At 64.6% G+C, this 17,426-nt stretch overlaps 2 protein-coding genes across 4 annotated transcripts; one reads left to right on the forward strand and one right to left on the reverse strand.

The window, feature by feature from the left end:
* Positions 1–6,458: 6,458 nt before the first annotated feature.
* On the forward strand, positions 6,459–11,300 carry LOC143161667 (rac GTPase-activating protein 1-like). Its single transcript, XM_076340772.1, has 16 exons — positions 6,459–6,543; positions 6,668–6,870; positions 6,955–7,091; positions 7,300–7,378; positions 7,583–7,636; positions 8,236–8,313; positions 8,600–8,720; positions 8,991–9,151; positions 9,386–9,547; positions 9,695–9,790; positions 9,863–10,064; positions 10,142–10,247; positions 10,406–10,538; positions 10,623–10,725; positions 10,844–10,961; positions 11,037–11,300. The coding sequence occupies exons 1-16, from the start codon at positions 6,459–6,461 to the stop codon at positions 11,086–11,088; spliced, it is 1,890 nt and encodes a 629-aa protein (XP_076196887.1). The 3' UTR covers positions 11,089–11,300.
* Positions 11,301–13,204: 1,904 nt separating this feature from the next.
* Positions 13,205–16,930, reverse strand: GMPPA (GDP-mannose pyrophosphorylase A). 3 transcript variants are annotated; one of them, XM_076342808.1, is made up of 13 exons: positions 16,865–16,930; positions 16,700–16,797; positions 16,515–16,618; positions 15,916–16,108; positions 15,686–15,745; positions 15,408–15,538; positions 15,257–15,271; positions 14,510–14,644; positions 14,241–14,338; positions 14,036–14,082; positions 13,846–13,938; positions 13,586–13,754; positions 13,205–13,495 (listed from the first exon to the last, which is right to left on the reverse strand). In XM_076342808.1, the coding sequence occupies exons 1-13, from the start codon at positions 16,905–16,907 to the stop codon at positions 13,395–13,397; spliced, it is 1,287 nt and encodes a 428-aa protein (XP_076198923.1). In that variant the 5' UTR covers positions 16,908–16,930; the 3' UTR covers positions 13,205–13,394. The 3 variants fall into 3 exon arrangements, with proteins under 3 accessions (XP_076198923.1, XP_076198924.1, XP_076198925.1); XM_076342809.1 differs by lacking the exon at positions 15,257–15,271; XM_076342810.1 differs by lacking the exon at positions 16,700–16,797 and having other exon boundaries at positions 16,865–16,914.
* Between the last annotated feature and the right edge of the window lie 496 nt (positions 16,931–17,426).

The raw sequence follows: 17,426 nt of genomic DNA on the forward strand, positions 1-17,426 counted from the left end.
AACGGGGGGGATGAGAGCCCATGCAGGGACAGCATCCACCAGCGAGGGGAGTCAGCAGGGTTTTAGAAGTGGCTCAGGCACCCACATGGCTCCGGAGATGCAGAAAACATCCTGTGACGTCTCCTCCTGCAGGCAGCCACCAAGGGAAACCATGGGAGAGGTTAGCGTCGTGGGCTGGGCTGGCACGGCTGCAGTCATTAAGAGCCTTGTTAATGAACTTTCCTAGTCAATAATGTTGCCGAGGAAGGACAGGAGAGCAGGGTAGCGGGGGGCAGCCACCGGTAAGGTACCAATCTTCATCACAGGAAGGCAGGGCAGTCCAGGCAATTACTACCCATCAACAGAGCTTCATCCCTAGTAAAATAATAGAACAAATATTAAGAGAAAAATGCTTCTGAGGACCTTGAGGGCAGGGGAACGGGGAGCAATAAAGATGTGCTCGGAGCTTACACAGAATAAATCTGCCCAGTCCGACTTGATTGCCTTTTTTGGGTAAAATTGCTAAATGAATCGATGGAGAGGAGACAAGAGGTGTGATATATCAGGCTTTTATTAAAGCATTTGATATAGCATCTCAGGGAATTAATTCCAGTTGGCGGGGACAGCCGTCCCCCACCTGGGCTGGGTGCAGCCGTCAGGAGGCAAGGGGGACTGGGCAGCCCCGGGGCGTGTGGTGGCATCGCGTGACACCAGTCTGGGCAGTGCCGGCGGGTGCAGCCCCTCTTCTCCCACTCCAGGTGAACGTGCCGCAACTCCCGCTCCGTGCCCTGGCTCCTGGGGTGGCTGTGCCAGGAGCACAGGGGTCACATCTGGACCAGCTGTTGGATGCAGCCACATGCCCAATCCCTATGGGACAGTGCCCATAGCCAGCTCAGTGCCCCTGCTGCACCCATTCGGGGCCACCACCTCCGCGTGCCCAGGGCCGTCCTGCAGCTCCAGGGCTCTTCTGCTCCTGCTTGCAGAGCTCTGGCTGGGAAATGGCATCATGCGTGGGCGGCAGTCATACCCAGCCAGGCACGACTGGCTGGGATGTCTCAAGCCATTCCCGTGCGTCTCTTTTGCATGACATTTCTGATCTTCTGCCATGAACGTCTCCAGGTGGGGGATCTGGTCCTGCCTCTCTGCCCAGCATGGGCAGCAATTTCGGCTCCATACAGGCAATAAATCAGCCTGCTTGCCTGGAGGTGGCTGCGCGGCCCTTGCTGCTTCAGCTCGAATTTCCCAGTCTCAGATTACTCCGGGCTGCTCCAGAGCCGGCTGGTTTTGTGCTGCTTGTCCAAACTCCCCCAGCTCTGTTTCTGTCGCTGGATTTTCTGAAAAGCCCTTGAGCATCCCCATGCCCAGGAGCAGCATCTCTCAGCACCCGGACCCCGAGGGCAGCCCTGCTGGGGAGCAGAGCTGCGCCAGCCCCAGCTGCCCAACGCCACGGGGAGCCGGACGAGCCACGGCAGGGCGGCTTCGCTCAACGGCAGGGCGGCTTCGCTCAACCGCAACGGCATTTGCTCCTTGACCAGATCAGCACAGGGTCAGAGGTCCCAGGCCAAATTTCGACATGTTTTTCTCAGTGGGGGAGCAGCCCAGAGTGTGGGTTTTGCTGGAAACCACCTGGAGCGTTTCTCCTTGAAAACAGTTTCTCCTGACGGGGTTCCTTTGATGCTCACGCTGGGAGCACCACACGCAGCAATTACACTCCTGGCTCCATGACTGGAGCCTCCTTTCCCCTCACCCAGGAGTCCCTCTTGCTGTCCCCTTCAGCCCTGACAGCCCCTTCCCCTGTCCCGGCAGTGCCAAGGAGCCGGGGCTGGAGTTGCCAGAGGCGATGGCAGGCTCTCTCATGGAAACAGCCCTGTCACGGGGCAGCAAGCAAGGGAGTCCTGCTGCTGCCAGCACCCACAAAGTGATGGGGTTCCTGGGAGCTGCGAGACACTGGGGAGAGCAGGTGGGGAAGGGGCTCTCGAAGGCTTCCCAGCGCCTGGCCAGCCAAGCTGCTCCATAAGAAAGGCACTAAATATCTGTGAGACCATTCAGACATCTCAAGTGGGTGTGATGAGCAAAGCACCAGTGGCTCGGGGGCCGAGCAGAGAGAAAAGACCTGTGTTTTTGTGGCATCAGCAGATCCCCCCATGCCCCCCACTTGCGGGGTGACAGAGGAAGCTATTAAATGAGGCGCATCTGCAGTGGTCCCAGCAGCAGACTCTCCCCTTCCCGCTATCTCCTCTCTCCCCACAGCCTGGCTCCTTCCCACACCAGCCTCTTTCCAGCTCCTCGCGCTGGTGCTAATCCCCTAATCTGTACAAAGCAATAATTTTCTGCGTGGCACAGCGGCTGGTTTGAGATCTGCATCCCTCCTCCCCCGAAAGCCAGCTCCCTTATCAGCAGTAGGTATCAGGTGAGCCAGGCACCATCTACCTCCGATAAACCCATGTTTTATTTTGCCCTATTTCCATTTATCTCCAGGCCCATAATTAGCCCTCATCTCGCAACGCGTTGTGCTGCCTTGTGCACTGAGGAGTGGAGGGCATACGTGCTTTGCCAGGCAGCCCTGGACCACAGCCTTTTGCCAGCAGGGTTCGAGGAGCCAGCGGGGCAATGCTCAGGGACAAATCCTGCCCTCCACGCTGGCTGCTGAGCTGTCCCTCCTCTCTCCACACCCAGGCCATGTTCCCTTTAATCTCGCACAGTGGCGGAGATGGATTTTCTCCCTGTGAGCCAGATGTGTTGCACGGAGCATAAACACCCGCGACAGTTGTTGTGCTCCTTGGTGTGAAGGCATCAGATGTCTGCATTAAAACAAAGCTCTCCACTTAATTACTCAGGCTGATAATTCAGCGCGTGAAGGCGGCTCTGGCTGAGAGCAGAGGGCTGGATCACAGCTGGGACTGGAGAGCCTTGGAGTGCACATTAATCCCAGCTCTCGCAGCCCTGATTAACGGTGCTGGAAACCTGCCCACCTTGCTCATTCCCAGGGCGAGGGTCCGTCCCGGCACCCACTCGCTGTCTGGCCAGAGGGAGCCCAGGCTGCTGCCCAAGGGGCTCTGCTGACCCCTCGCTGGGCCAAGGTGTCCCCTGCCCAGCATCTTCGGGGTGGGGTGGTCCAGGACACGGGGGACCATCGCTTGGAGGGTGCTGCGCTTCCCAGGGCACAGCCATCTGCTGCGTCTGGAGCCCAATGGAGCTGTGCACAGGATGGGGAGGGGAGACCCCCAGGGTCACCCCATGCAGGGACCCACTGCCAGAGCACTGCTGGTGGGAGCTGGAGCCAGCCTCGTGGCCAGGCTCAGAGCAGGACCAGGCAGACCACCACAGGCTTTCTCCTTGGGGTCCAAGCTGCCTGCTCCTGCTAACCTGCATTTCTCCTTCTGCGGACCAGCAAACACCTCCTGCAAATTTGCCTTGCCTCCCCTCTGTCAGCACTGGGGCCCAGGGCCCTTCCTGGGGGAGTGCCTCACTCAGTCGTCAGGGCAGGTGTGAGCCCTTGGCCCGTGAGCGCCTGCCCTGCTCTGCCAGTCTCTCCAGAGGGGGATGCTCACATGTGGGACGGCTCCCTTGGACCCATCTCCCCTCCAGCCTTCTCCCCGAGCCTGGCCCCTGCTCCCTCCCAGGCTCCTTGCCTTTCCCCATCCCTCCCTGACCCCAGTGCCTGGGCATCCCTGGATCTGAGGCATCCCTCTCCCGGCAGAGCCCCCATCCCCGGGCACCCTGCAGGCTAGTGCTGCCGCAGATCTGCCTGTGGGGCCCCGTCTGTCCAGGGAGACTCATTTCCTCCAGCTCTGCTCCTACCCTCTTATCTCTCCTCACCGGGCTGCACGCCTCACTCCGCAGCCCGGGAGAGCAATAGCAAGAGACCCCATCCTGCCCAGGCTGAGCACCCAGGCTGGTGCTGGACACGCAGGGCAGCCAGGCCTGATGCAGGCAGGCAGCTGTGGGCAGCACCATCCCAGCGGGGCCCCAAGGGTTAAGTTGTCATGTATTCAGGGCCACACACTGGCCAGGAATTACACTTTTATCGGGCGCGGTGCTGCCGCCGCTTGAATTGGGACTGGGAACTCTATTTCCGAGCTCACCCAAATTATTCTCGAAGAGATAAAGCGCTGTGCAGAGCAGCACCGGCGCTTCATTAACATTCCCCAGCCCATTCAGCTTTAAACGAAGATTGCCTGCCTCGGAAAATGATAAAATTGAACATGTGAAGCAGGGCATTATGTTCCATCAGCCGATATTATTTCCCACGCAGGGGCCAAGCAGAGACGCAAACAGCTATTTATGCAGCGCCTGGCCAAGCCGGGGTGGCTCGGGAGGGGGGAAGCAGGCGGGGGGGGGGGCACAGGGTGGGTGGTGAGTGCCCCCTACCTGTCCCTGGACATGAGAGGGGCTGCCCACCTGATGTCAGGGTGGCTCTGCCCTCCTGGGGGCTCCCAGGTTTGTGCCCAGGGTGCAGGGGGGGTTCAGGAGCCACAAACCTGCTCCATACACTGGGTGAAGGAAGGGGCTCAGGGGTGCATGTGATCCCCCAGGCAGCGCTGGCCATGTCCTGCAAGGCTGGAGGCATCTCCATCTGCTGCCCTGCCCCAGGGGACGTGTGTCCCCTGGTAGGGCTGAGCGAGTGGGGTGCTGGCTCCATGTGCAGGATGGGGTCCACCTCCTGGGGCTGGGTGCTGGGCCGGCAGGTGCTGGGGAGCACCTGCAGGCAGGGAGCACGTGCCCCCCCCGGAGGCGACAAGGCAGGGAGGGCTGAGCAGGCAGCGAGGGCCGAGCAGGCAGGCCCCCGGGGCTGCGATTGGATTTTGCTTGGCCATGCCGAGCCTATCGATCCAGCAGTAATTAAAGTCTCTCCAAAACCTGACTCATATTCAACCTTGGGAGGAAGGTGCTTCTCTGAGAAACACCTTCTGCTCCCCGTGCGCCAGCACAGCAGGGAGCTCAGCCCCGCCGGTGTGCTGCCAGCCCGTCCCAGCCCCCTGCCGGGCTCTGTCCCTAAGGGGGACCCTGCCTTGGGACTGCCTGGGGCCCAGGGCAGCAGCACCCCCCATCACGCAACGTCCCGGCCGGTGTCCCCAGCACTGCACAGCCCTGCAGTGACCCTGATGAGCCTCAGCCCTCAGGGTGGGGTCTGTGCCGCCCAGACCCTATAGCCCAGGATAAGCCCAGGCTGTTTTCTCACCAAGCACCTCAGACACCTCCCTGGGATGTGGGGGTGCTCCCCCATGCCCCTTCGCTTGTCACTGCCTGGGCCCTGTGTGGGACCGGCACAGTTGAACCTGCAGCCGCCCCCAAGAGGCACCGGGGTGCAAGAGGTGCGGGGGGACCCGCTGCCACATGCCCATAGGGGGAAAAAACCCCTTCTCTAGGTCAGAGGCAGGCAAGGGGCCTGTGAGTGTGTGTGTGCATGTGTGTGTGTGTCTGCAGGGGCTTGCACGCCCAGCCCTGCCGCCAGCCCCACTGCTATTCCCGGTATTCGCAGCAGGTTGGGACAGGCACCGAGGAGGGGGAGCTGCCGTTCACCGGACCCCCCCGCAAACCCGCCCGGAGCCCCCGCAGTGACGCAGGGTCACCAGGACCTGGTGGCTGAGGCAGGGAGAGGGGCCCCGGGGCTGCGCCGGGGAGCCCCTGGGCAGGGGACCCCGTGGGGCACAGCACCCCCGCAGCGCCGGGCAGCGGCTGGGCTTTGAGGCGGGGAAGTGGCTCCATCTGCAGGACACGGCCCCGTCCGGGAGCCCCGGTGCTGGGGGTCCCCACCGCCCCAGGCAGCCGCCAGCCGTTTTGCATGCGGGGCACAGCGGCGGGGGACAGCGGACGAGGACACCGGCTCCTCCGGCTCCCACCCACGCCGCTCCCGGGAAGCGGAGGGGGGCTGGGGGAAGCAGTGCTGGGAGCCAGCCCCCTCCCGCACCCCTGCACCCCCCAGCGCACCCCGCGCCCGATGCTACCGCCCGACGCCCCCGCAGCCCCAAGGCACCCCGCTCCCACTGCGCCTGCAACCCCTCAAGTGCTCTCATCTGGTACCCCCGCTGCCAGGGCACCCCACCCCCAAAGGCGACCCCCACCCAGCACCCTCGTCCTGCCCCGGGCTCTTGCCTTGCACCCCTGCAGCCAGCACTGCCGCCCCGCACCCCGGGGCACCCCACGCCCAAGGCTCCCGGGAGGGCTCCCCCGCGCCGGGAGCCGTCGGGGCGGCAGGCCGGGCCCCGGTAGCGGCGGGAGGCGGAGGCGGAGCCGGGCCGGGCTCCACCCCGGCCCCCGGCCCACATAGGCCGGCCGGGAGGGCTCCTTGCCCCCGGAGCCTGCGCCGTCCCGGGGGCGCACGGCGGACCCCGGCGGCTGGGGGTGGAGCGCGGGGCGGGAGCTGCGGGGGGGTCCCCGGGAGGGGTGGGAAGGGGGTGGTTGTGCTGCCTTCCTGCCTTCCTTCAGGGGTGCTGCGGGGCGTCTCGTCTCGCCCCGTCCCGTCCCAGGGCGGCGGGATGCTGCGGCAGCGCTGCGGACGGGTCCTGGCCCGGCTGGAGCGGGCGCTGCAGCTGCTGGAGCTCGGCGGCAGCGTGGAAGAAGGTGGGTGCTCGCAGCCCCTCGGCGTGGGGCACCCCGGGATCCCCGGCTCTGCTGCCAGCGGGGGCTGGGGTTACTGGGGGCCGGCCCCCCGTCCCGGCTGGCCACTCGCTTGTGTTGCCCCCAGATTACATCCAGATTGCTCAGTGCTTCGAGGCGACGCGCCAGAGATGCTGCCGCCTGGAGCAGGACGGGCGGCGGGCCCGCGAGCAGCTGGCCCGCGTGGAGGCCGAGCGGGCGGCGCTGGAGGTGAAGCTCAAGCACGCCCGCAACCAGGTGGAGGTGGAGATGAAGAAGCGGCACCGGGCGGAGGCTGAGCTGGAGAAGCAGGTCTGGGGGCTGGCTGCAGGCGTACCCCACGGGGCTGGCTGCGGGGACCCCAGCCCGCTCACCACTGCCCCATTTCGCTTGCAGGAGCGCAAACTTCAGCTGGTCTTTGAGTCCCTGATGCGGGAGCCATGGGGCAGCGGGGTGCTGAGCGGGGAGCAGCGCTCCGTCCTCAGCGCCCTGGCCGGCCGGCGCCTTGGGGTGGCCCTGGCACCAGGAAGGAGGTGAGCAGGGCTGGCGGTCCTCGGGTAGCCCTGGGCTCAGCTGTGCCCCTCTCCCCCTCACCTCTGCTGGGCTCGAGGGGCTGGCTGGGTGCAGGGGTGTTCTGGCTCTGCGTAGGTGTCAGCTCTGGGCTCCCAGGAGCGGCTGTACGAGTAGGTGGCTGGCAGGGGGGTTTGCCCCAGCAAGGCTGACCCCCAGCTCGCTCCGCAGGTCATCTGCGGTGGATGAGTCGTGCCAGTCCCTCCTGTCCCACTCGGACATCAGCTACGACCGCACTGAGGACGACGTGGTAAGGAGCGACCCGCTGTGAGTCCCAGGGTTTGGCTTCTCCCCAGCAGCAAGGGGGTGGCTTTGCCCCACTCCTGCAGTGGGGCAGCCCCTTTGTGTGGCCATGGTTGGGGGTAGGCTGCCGTCGGAGCTGGCGCACGGATGCTGGGGGTGCCCCTGGCCCCGTGCAGCCCTGCCAGCCCCCAGCCTCCCCACTGCCTTTCAGGATGTTGATGTGACGGTGGTGCGGACCCTGAAGCGCAAAGCCCAGGAGAGGCAGGTACGAGGGAAACGCTGGGATGCGGCAGCCCTGAGGGCTGGCGCTGAGGTGGGGTCTGTGCCCCTGCGTGGGTGAGGATCCCCTGGGTCTGCACTGCTCTCCTGCATCATGCCCATGGGACCCTCTGCCCGCACAGGGTCAGCAGCCCAGCCTGGCCATGCAGGGTTAGGGCACTCAGATACTTCTCTATACCCACCCGGGAGGCTGCAAGGAGCCTGGCAGGGGGTTTAATTTATTGATGCTGGGCTGGGAGCATCGTCTCTCAGCAAATCTCCCGTGATCAATAGAAACTCCATTACCCTCCACCATGGCCCAGCTGGGCTCCTCAATAATTCATCCCCACATGCAGGCGTCCCACACCCCACTCTGCTCACACCTCTGCATTGCAGGCCTGGCCTGACTTCCCCCAGCCCCAGGGCTGGCTCCAACCCACATGGGGGGCCTGGGTGCCCACGGTGCCTAGCGTGGGGCAGGGTGAGACTGGGACCTTTTGTGGGGCTGAGACAACTTGGCTTGGGTGGTGGGTGCTCTGGGGTGGGGGGGGCAGAGTCAGGGAGGGGGTCCCTGCCTACCCTTCACCCCATCTGCTCTGTCCCCAGCGTGTGTCCCTGGCCCCTCAGATCGGTCCTGTGGTGGTGGCAAAGCGGCACCGGTCTTCTGTGGCACCCCACAATGCTGTGAGTAGGGACCCCAGTGTGCCCTGGGCAGGGCGTTGCCAGAAGGCAACATTGAAACCTTCAGTCCTGCAGGCCTGTGGGTGCTGTGGGGTCTGGGGGTGCTCAGCTGTCCCCTCTGGGTGCCTGTGCCCTGCAGCCTGTATCCCCCTGGTCCCAGTGGGGACAGCATCCCTGGCTGTGCTTGGACTGCAGGGATGGGGAGCAGGCGGAGCAGAGCTCATGGGGAGACATTGGAGCACCGTGGGGCTGCAGCCAGGCATGTTCTCACTGCCCCCCATCTCAGCAGGCAAGTGTCCCCCCTGTGCCCCCTCCTGATGAGGTCCCGGGTCCTGCCAGCAGCCTCCTGCCTGCTGTTTTGGTGCCACGACGCCACTCTCGCCAGGGACACCGTGTCTCCACGCGTGCAGGTCACGGCAAGGGCTGGGGAGGGGGCTCATGGGTGGTGTGGGACCAGCCTCAGGGTGCTGCTGTCATGGGGGAGGGAGGGGATCTGCTGGGGGATGCTTGTCCCCACCATGGAGGTACCGGGGTTCTCTGCACATGCTAAATGCCACTGTCCCAGGGCAGCTGGGATGCTGCAGGGGCTCCCTGGGAGGTGGGAAGCCTCCCCACATCCCAGCCAGGAGCTGGGGCAGTTTGCCTTTCAGGATGCCCTCCACTGCCTCCTCTCTTTGCAGAGCTGACCACGGTGTGGGGCACCAGCGAGGATCCAGGCTGCCGTGCCCCAGGGCAGGAGAGCCACACCGAGGGAGGCTCCGTGGGGCAGCCAGTGCCAGCCCCCTTCCCCTCGCCTCCACGGGGCCTCCTGCCGCTCCACCACCAGTTCACCTCCAAAACGGTACATGCCCCAAGCCTCTTTCCCTCTCCTTCACTGCTATGGAGAAGGGAGCAGGGCAGGTGGAGTGGGTCTTGGGGGGGGCAAAGCTCTCCTCCACCCCCCCACCCCCCCCCCCTCAGCTCTGCCTGCACAGGGGATGGATGGAGGTGGTGGGGGCTGGTCTGAGTGGGATGAAGGAGTGGTACTGGGTACCTGCAAGAAGGGGGGGGCCCTGACTCTGTTCCCCCTCTCCAGGTCATCCGCCCGGAGCCATGTGGCATCTGTGGCTCCCGCATCCGCTTTGGGAAAGCTGCCGTCAAGTGCCGCCAGTGTCAGCTGCTGCTGCACCCCAAGTGCCGGGAGCAGTGCCCCAGCCCCTGTGCGCCCCGGCCTCACCACCACGCCTGGCCCCGTGAGGTGAGGGGGGGCACAGCGGTGTTTGGGGCCGCTCCATGTCTCTGTGGGGCTGCCGGGCTATTGGCCCCAGGATGCTGGGGCTCTGCCTGCCCCGGCCACAGGGCTGTGGGCAGCAGGCACACAGCGGGTTGGCGTTGTCCTCCCCAGGGTGTGCTGGCTGACTTCGCCCCCCCCACACCACCCCTGGTGCCCATGCTGGTGGTGCAGTGTGTGACCGAGGTGGAGACGCGAGGCTTGACGGAGGTAGGGGCTGGGGCGGTGGGGGCGGTGATGCTGCAGTCCCCGCGGGGCTGAGCCCCTCTCCCTGCACCCCAGACAGGGCTGTACCGGGTGCCGGGCGCAGAGCAGCTGGTGCGGGAGTGGAAGCGGAGGCTGCTGCGGGCCAGAGGTGCACTGCCTGCCCTCGGCAGTGTGGCTGACATCCACGTGGTGTGTGGAGTGCTCAAGGACTTTCTGCGGGGGCTCAAGGAGCCGCTGGTCACCTTCAGCCTCCACCCTGCCTTCCTGCGGGCTGCTGGTGAGCAGGGGTCTCGAGCCGGAGGGGTGGGAAGGGGCTGCTCATCCCCCTAACACCCCTCCCCGGTGCTGCCACAGACATCCCGGACGATGCCGCCTGCAGCACAGCCCTGCGCCACGTGGTGAGCAAGCTGCCCCCGGCCAACAGGGACACCCTGGCCTTCCTCATGCTGCACCTGCTCAGGTGAGGGGCTCATCCTGGCACGGTCTCCCATGGGTCTGTCCCCATCTCCTGGCTCTCTGCCCCCTGCCCAGGCTCTGCGCACCAGAGCGGGGAAGCCGGGCTGAGGATGAGAGGCCCCTTTGCTGGGCAGCGTGCTCATTGTCCATCTGCCCTTGCAGGGTGTCGTGCAGCCCCCACTGCAAGATGGATGTTCTCAACCTGTCCCGTGTGTTTGGTCCTACACTGGTGGGACATGGTTCGGCCAACCCCACGCCGCTCGCCATCATGGAGGACACGCCTCGGCAGTGCAAGGTGAGGGGGTCCCCAAGGTGCAGGGTGTACCCCCGGTGCTGCCAGCATCCCTAGCATCCCCATCCTCTATCTCTCCCTGCCCAGGTGGTGGCTCGGCTCCTCTCGCTGCCTTCTGACTTCTGGCGAGGGTTTGTGGGGACGGAGCAGGAGAACCTGGTGCCGACACCAGCCCCGGGGGGCGAACGCGGTGAGGCACAGAAGCCCCAGCCCCCTCCCTGCCCTTGCCCTGTGACTGCTGAAGGGTCCTGGGTGCCCATAGCTGGGCTGGGGTGTGATGACTGACTGTTCCCCGCTCTGTCCCACAGAGCTGTTCTTCTGCCCCGTCGCCTCCCCAGAGCCCAAGCCGGGCCAGCTGAGCCCAGCCGGCACCTGCTGCCTCCCCAGCACCCTGCGGAGCTGTGTGGGCACAGCCACCCGGCCCCCGTGAGTGCTGCTGGGGGTGGATGGGGGGCCTGGGGAAGCTCACTTTGCACCCCTGACTCATCTCTCCCCACGCAGGCAGGGGCCGACCCCGAGGAAGGTGGGTCGGTTCTTCCCTTCTCCGGTGTAGCCTGAGGCAGCCGCTCCCTGGGGGCATGGAGCTGGCACTGGAGGAGGAGCAAAGCCTGTGGGCCTAGGCAGCTGCCTTGTGGGTTAGCGGTGCAGAGCTCCAAGCCCTGCTCTGCTTTCCTGGGGACTGGGGAGCAGGGCTGGCTCTGCCCGGTGGCGGGGACGCTGCCCTAGCGCTGTACTTAGGGCCTGGTTTGTATTAAACGTTTGCAGCAAAACAAGCCTGGCTGTGGCTGCTGTCTGTCCCTCCCTGCTGCTGCCAGGTGCCAGGGTTTGGGGCTCACTGGCATGACAGAGCCTGGCTGGGCAGCAGACACAGGCTGTACTGACAGCAAAGGTGAGCAGTGCTCTCCAAAGCCCCTGCTTTTGCTGGGCAGGGAGGGGAGGGCAAGGCAGGCAGGGCCCCCTCCCTCTGCCCTAGATGAGGCCCTCCTCTCCCTGCCCTGGAGCCCAGGATGTGGGAGGCCCCTCTTTCAGCCCAGATGTTGGTCTCAAGTAATCAGAGCTGCTGCTGCTCAGGGCATGACAACCTTAAAGCATTTCCAGACTTCCTGGCACCTCAGCGGGGGCCCCTTTAACTCCTTCCTCCCCTCCAGCCCCGGCACTGGAGCTGCAAATCCCAAGAAGGGCTGGAATGCATAGCTCGCCCTCCCTGCAAGAGGGGGAAACTGGCTGAGGCTGTAATGGAGCAAGGGCCCAGGAAGGGCTTGTCCCCCAGATAACTCTGCCCAAAGGACAGCAGCTACAAGGGGAGCTTAGGGAAAAGGGGCCTTACACAACAGGGCCGAGAACTGCCCCAGGGCCACGTCCAGCAGCTGAGAAACCTTTGTCCGTACTAAAACCCAGGCTAGATATGGGACATGGGAGAAAATTCATGTACAATCCTGAAAGCAAGTACTTTGGCTCAGTTTCCCCCAGCACAGGGGTGTTCACCAGTGGTCAAGGAAACTAGCACATCCAAGGCAGAGGCAAAACTGAAGGAGTTTAATGTGCCTAAAGCCGGGGAACAGCTAATCCCTGCCCAGGACCACAGGAGAACTGGCACAGGAAGGCACAAGGCTGAGAGCAAGGATTTACTGCAAATCTGAACTGGGGTGGTACTGGATGGAGGGGGAATCCCTAATGCAGTGCCTCACTGAAGGCAAGAGGTGTAATGGGGCCCTTCGGCAGAGCACAGGGCTTTAGCACAGAGCTCCAAAAACAAAGGAGAAGACAGGGAGGTAAGTGGATAAAGGGCAAGTGTTGGTTACCATAGATAGCTCCCTGCTGATTCTGGCACGCTCTGCCTTCAATAAAAACAGGTTTTTTTGAGACACAGCGAGGCAGTAGATCTCTGCCACCTGCACACATGCAAGTTGATTGCTCTGGTGCCCTGTGGACTTGGCTGGTGCGAGGGGAGACATACAGCGAGCCCTCCCAACTTACAGCCATGCTGGTGCAGAGGAGGCTGTTGGCCCACCGGGGTGGCAGGGGCCTGCTGCCATCATCCTGAGCCCTGCCTAGACAGCCTGTGCAGGTCTCAGCCTGACGGGAGTGGGCTTGGCAGGGCCGGCAGCTCTCCTGGCTCATACCGAGCCCTTGGGGGCAGAGGTGGTGCTGAGGGAAGGGGTGCTTTTGCAGCTCCCTCCAGGGCCAGCAGCCTGCCTGTCCAACCCAGCTCTTGTGCACCAGTGCCCTTAAGACAGCCTGGTGCTGCTGTGTTTTCCTAGTGGTAGGCAGGAGCCCAGCTCAGGCTGTTGCAATCATGCTGCTGAAATTGGGATCCTCACAACTGGCTCCTGCAGGGCAGGCTGCCTACGCAGGGTGGGCACATTCAAAGCTCCCCAGCCTCTGAGATGGGCCAAGACCTTCCAGGGAGTTGCAGACAGCAACGTTTGCAGAGCAGGGAGAGCCCTGGTGAGGAGTAGCAACACCATGCTGGTAGTGCCCTTTGGTAGAGAAACACCCAAAGCTCAGGACCTGAGATGCTGTAGGCAGCAAGTGCTCCCTCAACAGCCTCAGCCCCGGGGCTCTCTGCACAGGCATGCAGCCTGGTGCCAGGGCCACGTGCTGTCCCCAAAGCCTTCACCCTGCCCCAGGGCTTGTCCCTGGGCTGCAAGAGAAGCAGCATGCGAGGCTGATGCTCACCAGCTTTAATGTCTGTCTGGAGTAGGAGTCAGGCACTTGCAGGGCTCCTGGCCTGCACCTACCCCTCTGGGGGTGCTGGAAACCTCCCAGGTGAAACCCCAGCACAGGCTCTTGCTGTGGGGCACAGCAGGGAGTGGGGGGGACTGGCACTGGTCCCCCCCAACCCAGAGAGCAGCTGACTCACAGGATAATCTGGTTCTTGTAGCTGCGGCTCAGCTCCTTGTGAGGAAGGACGATGGAGTTGAGGATAACAACCTCAGCAGGGATAGTGACACTGCAGCCTGCGGGGAGAGTGTGAGTGGGTTAGCAGGAGGGGAGAGACTCTGCCCCACTGTGCAGGGCTGGGGCAGCCGGGTGCGGGTAGGACGTACCCAGGATTGTGATGGATGGCGTGAGGCGCCCATCCCGGAAGAGGGTCTCGCTGTCAATCTTGGCGTAGGGATCGTTGGGGTTGGGGTCGCTGGGTGTTCCTTCAACCCGGGCCCAGCGCCCGATGGTGCTGTCCCAGCCCACAATGGTATTGAGGACACAGGTGTGGTCCTGGCACAAAAGAGAGGGGGATGAAGGGTGCTGCTGCCTCCCTGCAAGGGGTGGGGGTTGACACCCACACCCTCAGGCAAACCCTACTTACGTGGAGTGAAGCACCGTGCAGCACAATGGACTCTCGCACGCGCACACCAGCTCCTACCGTCACCCCCTCCCCAATGGAGACGTTGGGGCCCAGCTTTGAGGAGAGAGGGAGGCGATAAGGTCAAGGACAATGGCACCCGCAGCACCACCGAGCATCGCCCTGCTGCAGGGTCCCCCAGGCCTGCACTCACCACTGCAGTGCTGTCGATGGAGGCCGTTGGGTGGATGTACACGTTCCCTGCAACACAAGGCAGCTGCGTCAGGAGAGGCAGCTCGCAGGAGCACCTGGCTCTCGGAGCGGGGGAGGTCCTGGCCACAGGTCCCACTTCCTCCTAAGGCAGCCCTGTCTCCACACGGGGCAGCCCCCAGGGCAGCGGGGGGGTATCACAGGGGTACCTCGGATGACAGGGCCTCCAGGCTTGTTCTGGGCCAGCCTCTCCGGGTGGTTTTTGCTGTACTGGTTCAGGTAAAGGCGGCTGGCATAGATAGCAGAGCTGGGGAGGAAAAGCAAATGAGTGTTATTACCTCTCCAGCACTACCAGGGCAGAGGAGGGTCTGAATTCAGCACCCCCACCCCCAGGGCCCTGCCTGGGCACCCTCCTCTCCCATCTCTGGTACGGACGGCTCGATGCCCCTGCTGCGCCAGCTCTAGCCCCAGCCCTTACCCTGCTGATTTGATCTGGCTCCAGAAGCCATCAGTTTTGTAGACATAGAGTTGGCCACTCCCAGCTAGCGCCGTGAAAACGTCCTGCTCTAGCCGGATCACTTCTGCACGCTGCCAGCCGTTGGAGCTCTCCTCTCTGCAAGCGAGAGGCCTGTTAGACACCCACCCCAGTCACGGCCTCAGCCAGGGACCCCGGCAGCTACCCTCCCCAAATCTGGGGGCTCTGGTGATCCTGGACTCCTTCCTGGCCATGCATTTCTCCCCAAAGGGGGGGATGGCCCCAGCTGTCAGGCTAGGCCTGCCCAGCCCTGCTGAGCCCCGGAGCGGCAGAGGGACGGGGCTCTGCCAGCTGAAACAAGCTCTTAGCCAGAAGTTGATGGTGCAAGAGCCCCATCCAGTCCAGGTGGATATACGAGCGACGGATCCTGCCCCCGCTCCAGAGCCCTGCACAGCTGGATTTTTGCTTGGGTGGTGGCAGAGGTGCCAGGTGAGAGGCTGCTGGTGCAGAGAGCTGGAGGCAGGAGCAGAGCATTCCCAGGTGAAAGGCTTGCTCAGCCCCTTGTCCGGAGCTCAATGAAGATGGGGTGGGAGGAGAGGAAGGGAGAGGGGGAGTCTCAAGCTGGCCAGGAGGGGAGCAGAGGAAAGAGCAGCCTTGCAGAGCGGCCTGGAGCAGGGAGGAAAGCATGCGTTACCACTAGGGACGATCCAGCCCAGAGAGCAGCCAGTGCGGACACAGAGGGAGACTTACCCAAGGTAAGGACAGCTGGTGCAGGACCAGGAAACAAGTGAGTGAAGGCAGAGGAGAAGAGAAGATAGAGAAAGAATGGAGGATGAGCGTGCCGCTGCAGCCCTGGGAAACAGTGGGGTGGGAGGGACGCGGGGCAGAGAGAGGCACTCACAGCACTAACTCCCGCTGGTTCCTCTGGAAGACCTCGCCGATGTGCTGGAAGATGGCGGGTGTGAACAGGTAGATGCCGCAGTTAATGATCTCACTGACAAACGTGCTGGGCTTCTCCACGTAGTGCTGGACCTGGAGACGAGGGAAGCGATGTGAGTCCCAGGGCGCAGCCCCCACGCCCGGCGTCACACCCTGTGGCACGCTGGGAACACGCACCCACGCGGGCAGCGCAGCACCTGCTGCCCACGCCGTGCCCAGCTCCCCGAGGCCTTCCAGTACCTCCTGTGTGTCTGCGTTTGCCACGATGCAGCCATAATTCAGTGCCTGCGTCCTGTTGGCCTGTGGAGCAAGGATGTGTTAGCAATGGTGGAGCAGAAGGCATGCAGATGCAGAGCAGATGAGACCCGGAGCTTACACCCAGGGACCCATCCACCGCAGGAGCCACTGGCTTCTAGATGAGCCCACGGCAGAGCACCGCTGCTCCTCTGCTCCCCAGCACTGCCACTCACTGTGGTACCCAGAATGACAAAGCCGTGCGCATCCCCGTGCCGCTGCCGGAACTCCAGCATCTCCTGCAAGGGGAACTCTGAGCACACGTCCGCGTTGAGGACAAAGAAGGCCTCAGCACCACCCGACAGGATCTGGTCTCGGAAGTGATAGATGCCACCACCCGTGCCCAGCGCCGCGTACTCCTGGAGATACCTGCGAGCCAAGCAGGGAAAAGCGAGGGCTTAGGGAAGCGGGGGTCTGGTGGCACCGCCTGGCAGCAGGGCAGGGAAGGGCTGGCAGGGGCTGGAGAGACACAATCCTGCCGTGCAGCGATGGGGCCCACGTGGATGTTGGCCCAGGGGAAAGAGGCAGTGGCAGCTTGGAGCCATGCTGGAGAGGCATCTTTGGAGCAGGAACCAGCCAGGGCAGGGCCTGGGGCAAGGGAGAGTTGGCAGGACTAACGCGGAAGGCTAGCTGTGCCCATCCACGCTGGGACACGGCCCACCTGCCCGATGCCCAGGCGCTGGCTGGGGGCTGCCAGCCCGGGGGAAGCGGGTGAGGGGCCGAGCTGGGCTGCGCCACCATGGGTACCCCGGGGGCAGGAGGGGCTCCTGCCCACCTGATGGGGATCTTGAACTCCTGCTGCGCCGACACCAGGAAGCGGCCGAGGGCCTCGTGGGGCTGGTAGAAGCCCATCAGCAGGATCTCCTTCATGCCGGGCACCTGGGGAGGGAGAGAGGGGGCAGAGTGGGGAGGGGGGCCCTGGCCCCGGCCCCCCGGCCCCCCAGCCCCGGCCCCCCGTACCTTGGCGCAGGCCTCGATGTGGTGCTGCACCATGGGCACCCCGGCCACGGGGAAGAGTGGCTTGGGCACCTCGAAGGACAGCGGCCGGAACCGGGTCCCTGCGGAGCAACGGGGGTCGGCGGGGCCCGGCGCCGGCGGGACGCCCCGCGGGCCCGGCGCACTTACCCTTCTGCGGGCCCCCGATGAGGATCACCGCCTTCAGCGGCATCGCGGCTCCGCTCCCGGCCCCGGCCCCGGCCCCGGCCCCGGCCCGCCCAGCCCCGCCGCCGCTCCCGCCTCCCCCGGCCCGCCCGCCGCTTCCGCACACGTGGCTGCGACACGTCAGCGAGCGGGTCTCTCGCCCCCTCACTGCGTCACCGCGCCGGGCGGCGCTGCCGGGGGCTCCCGCCGACCGCCAGGGGGCGCCGCAGCGGCGGGAGGAGGGAGCTGCGCCTGCGCGTGCCCGCCCGCACGCGCAAGGGGCGGGCCGTGGGCGCGCAAGGGGCCGTGCGCGCGTGCAGGGGAGCGGCCGCGCAGGTGCGGGGCTGCGCGCGTGCCCTGCGCCTGAGCAGCAGTGCGCGTGCAAGGGGCCGGCTTTGCACGTGCAGGCGCAAAGGCGCGGCCGCGCGGCCGCGCGGGTGCGCGGTTGCCCGTGGGCGCCCGCCCGGGAGCGGCTCTCTCTGCAGGGGCGTCAGCGCGCGCGCGCACAGGAGCTGCCGTGTACGCGCGTGTGCCCCGGTGAGCGCGA

The sequence above is a fragment of the Aptenodytes patagonicus genome, chromosome 6 (assembly GCF_965638725.1).
Source record: "Aptenodytes patagonicus chromosome 6, bAptPat1.pri.cur, whole genome shotgun sequence".
Lineage (NCBI taxonomy): Eukaryota > Metazoa > Chordata > Aves > Sphenisciformes > Spheniscidae > Aptenodytes > Aptenodytes patagonicus.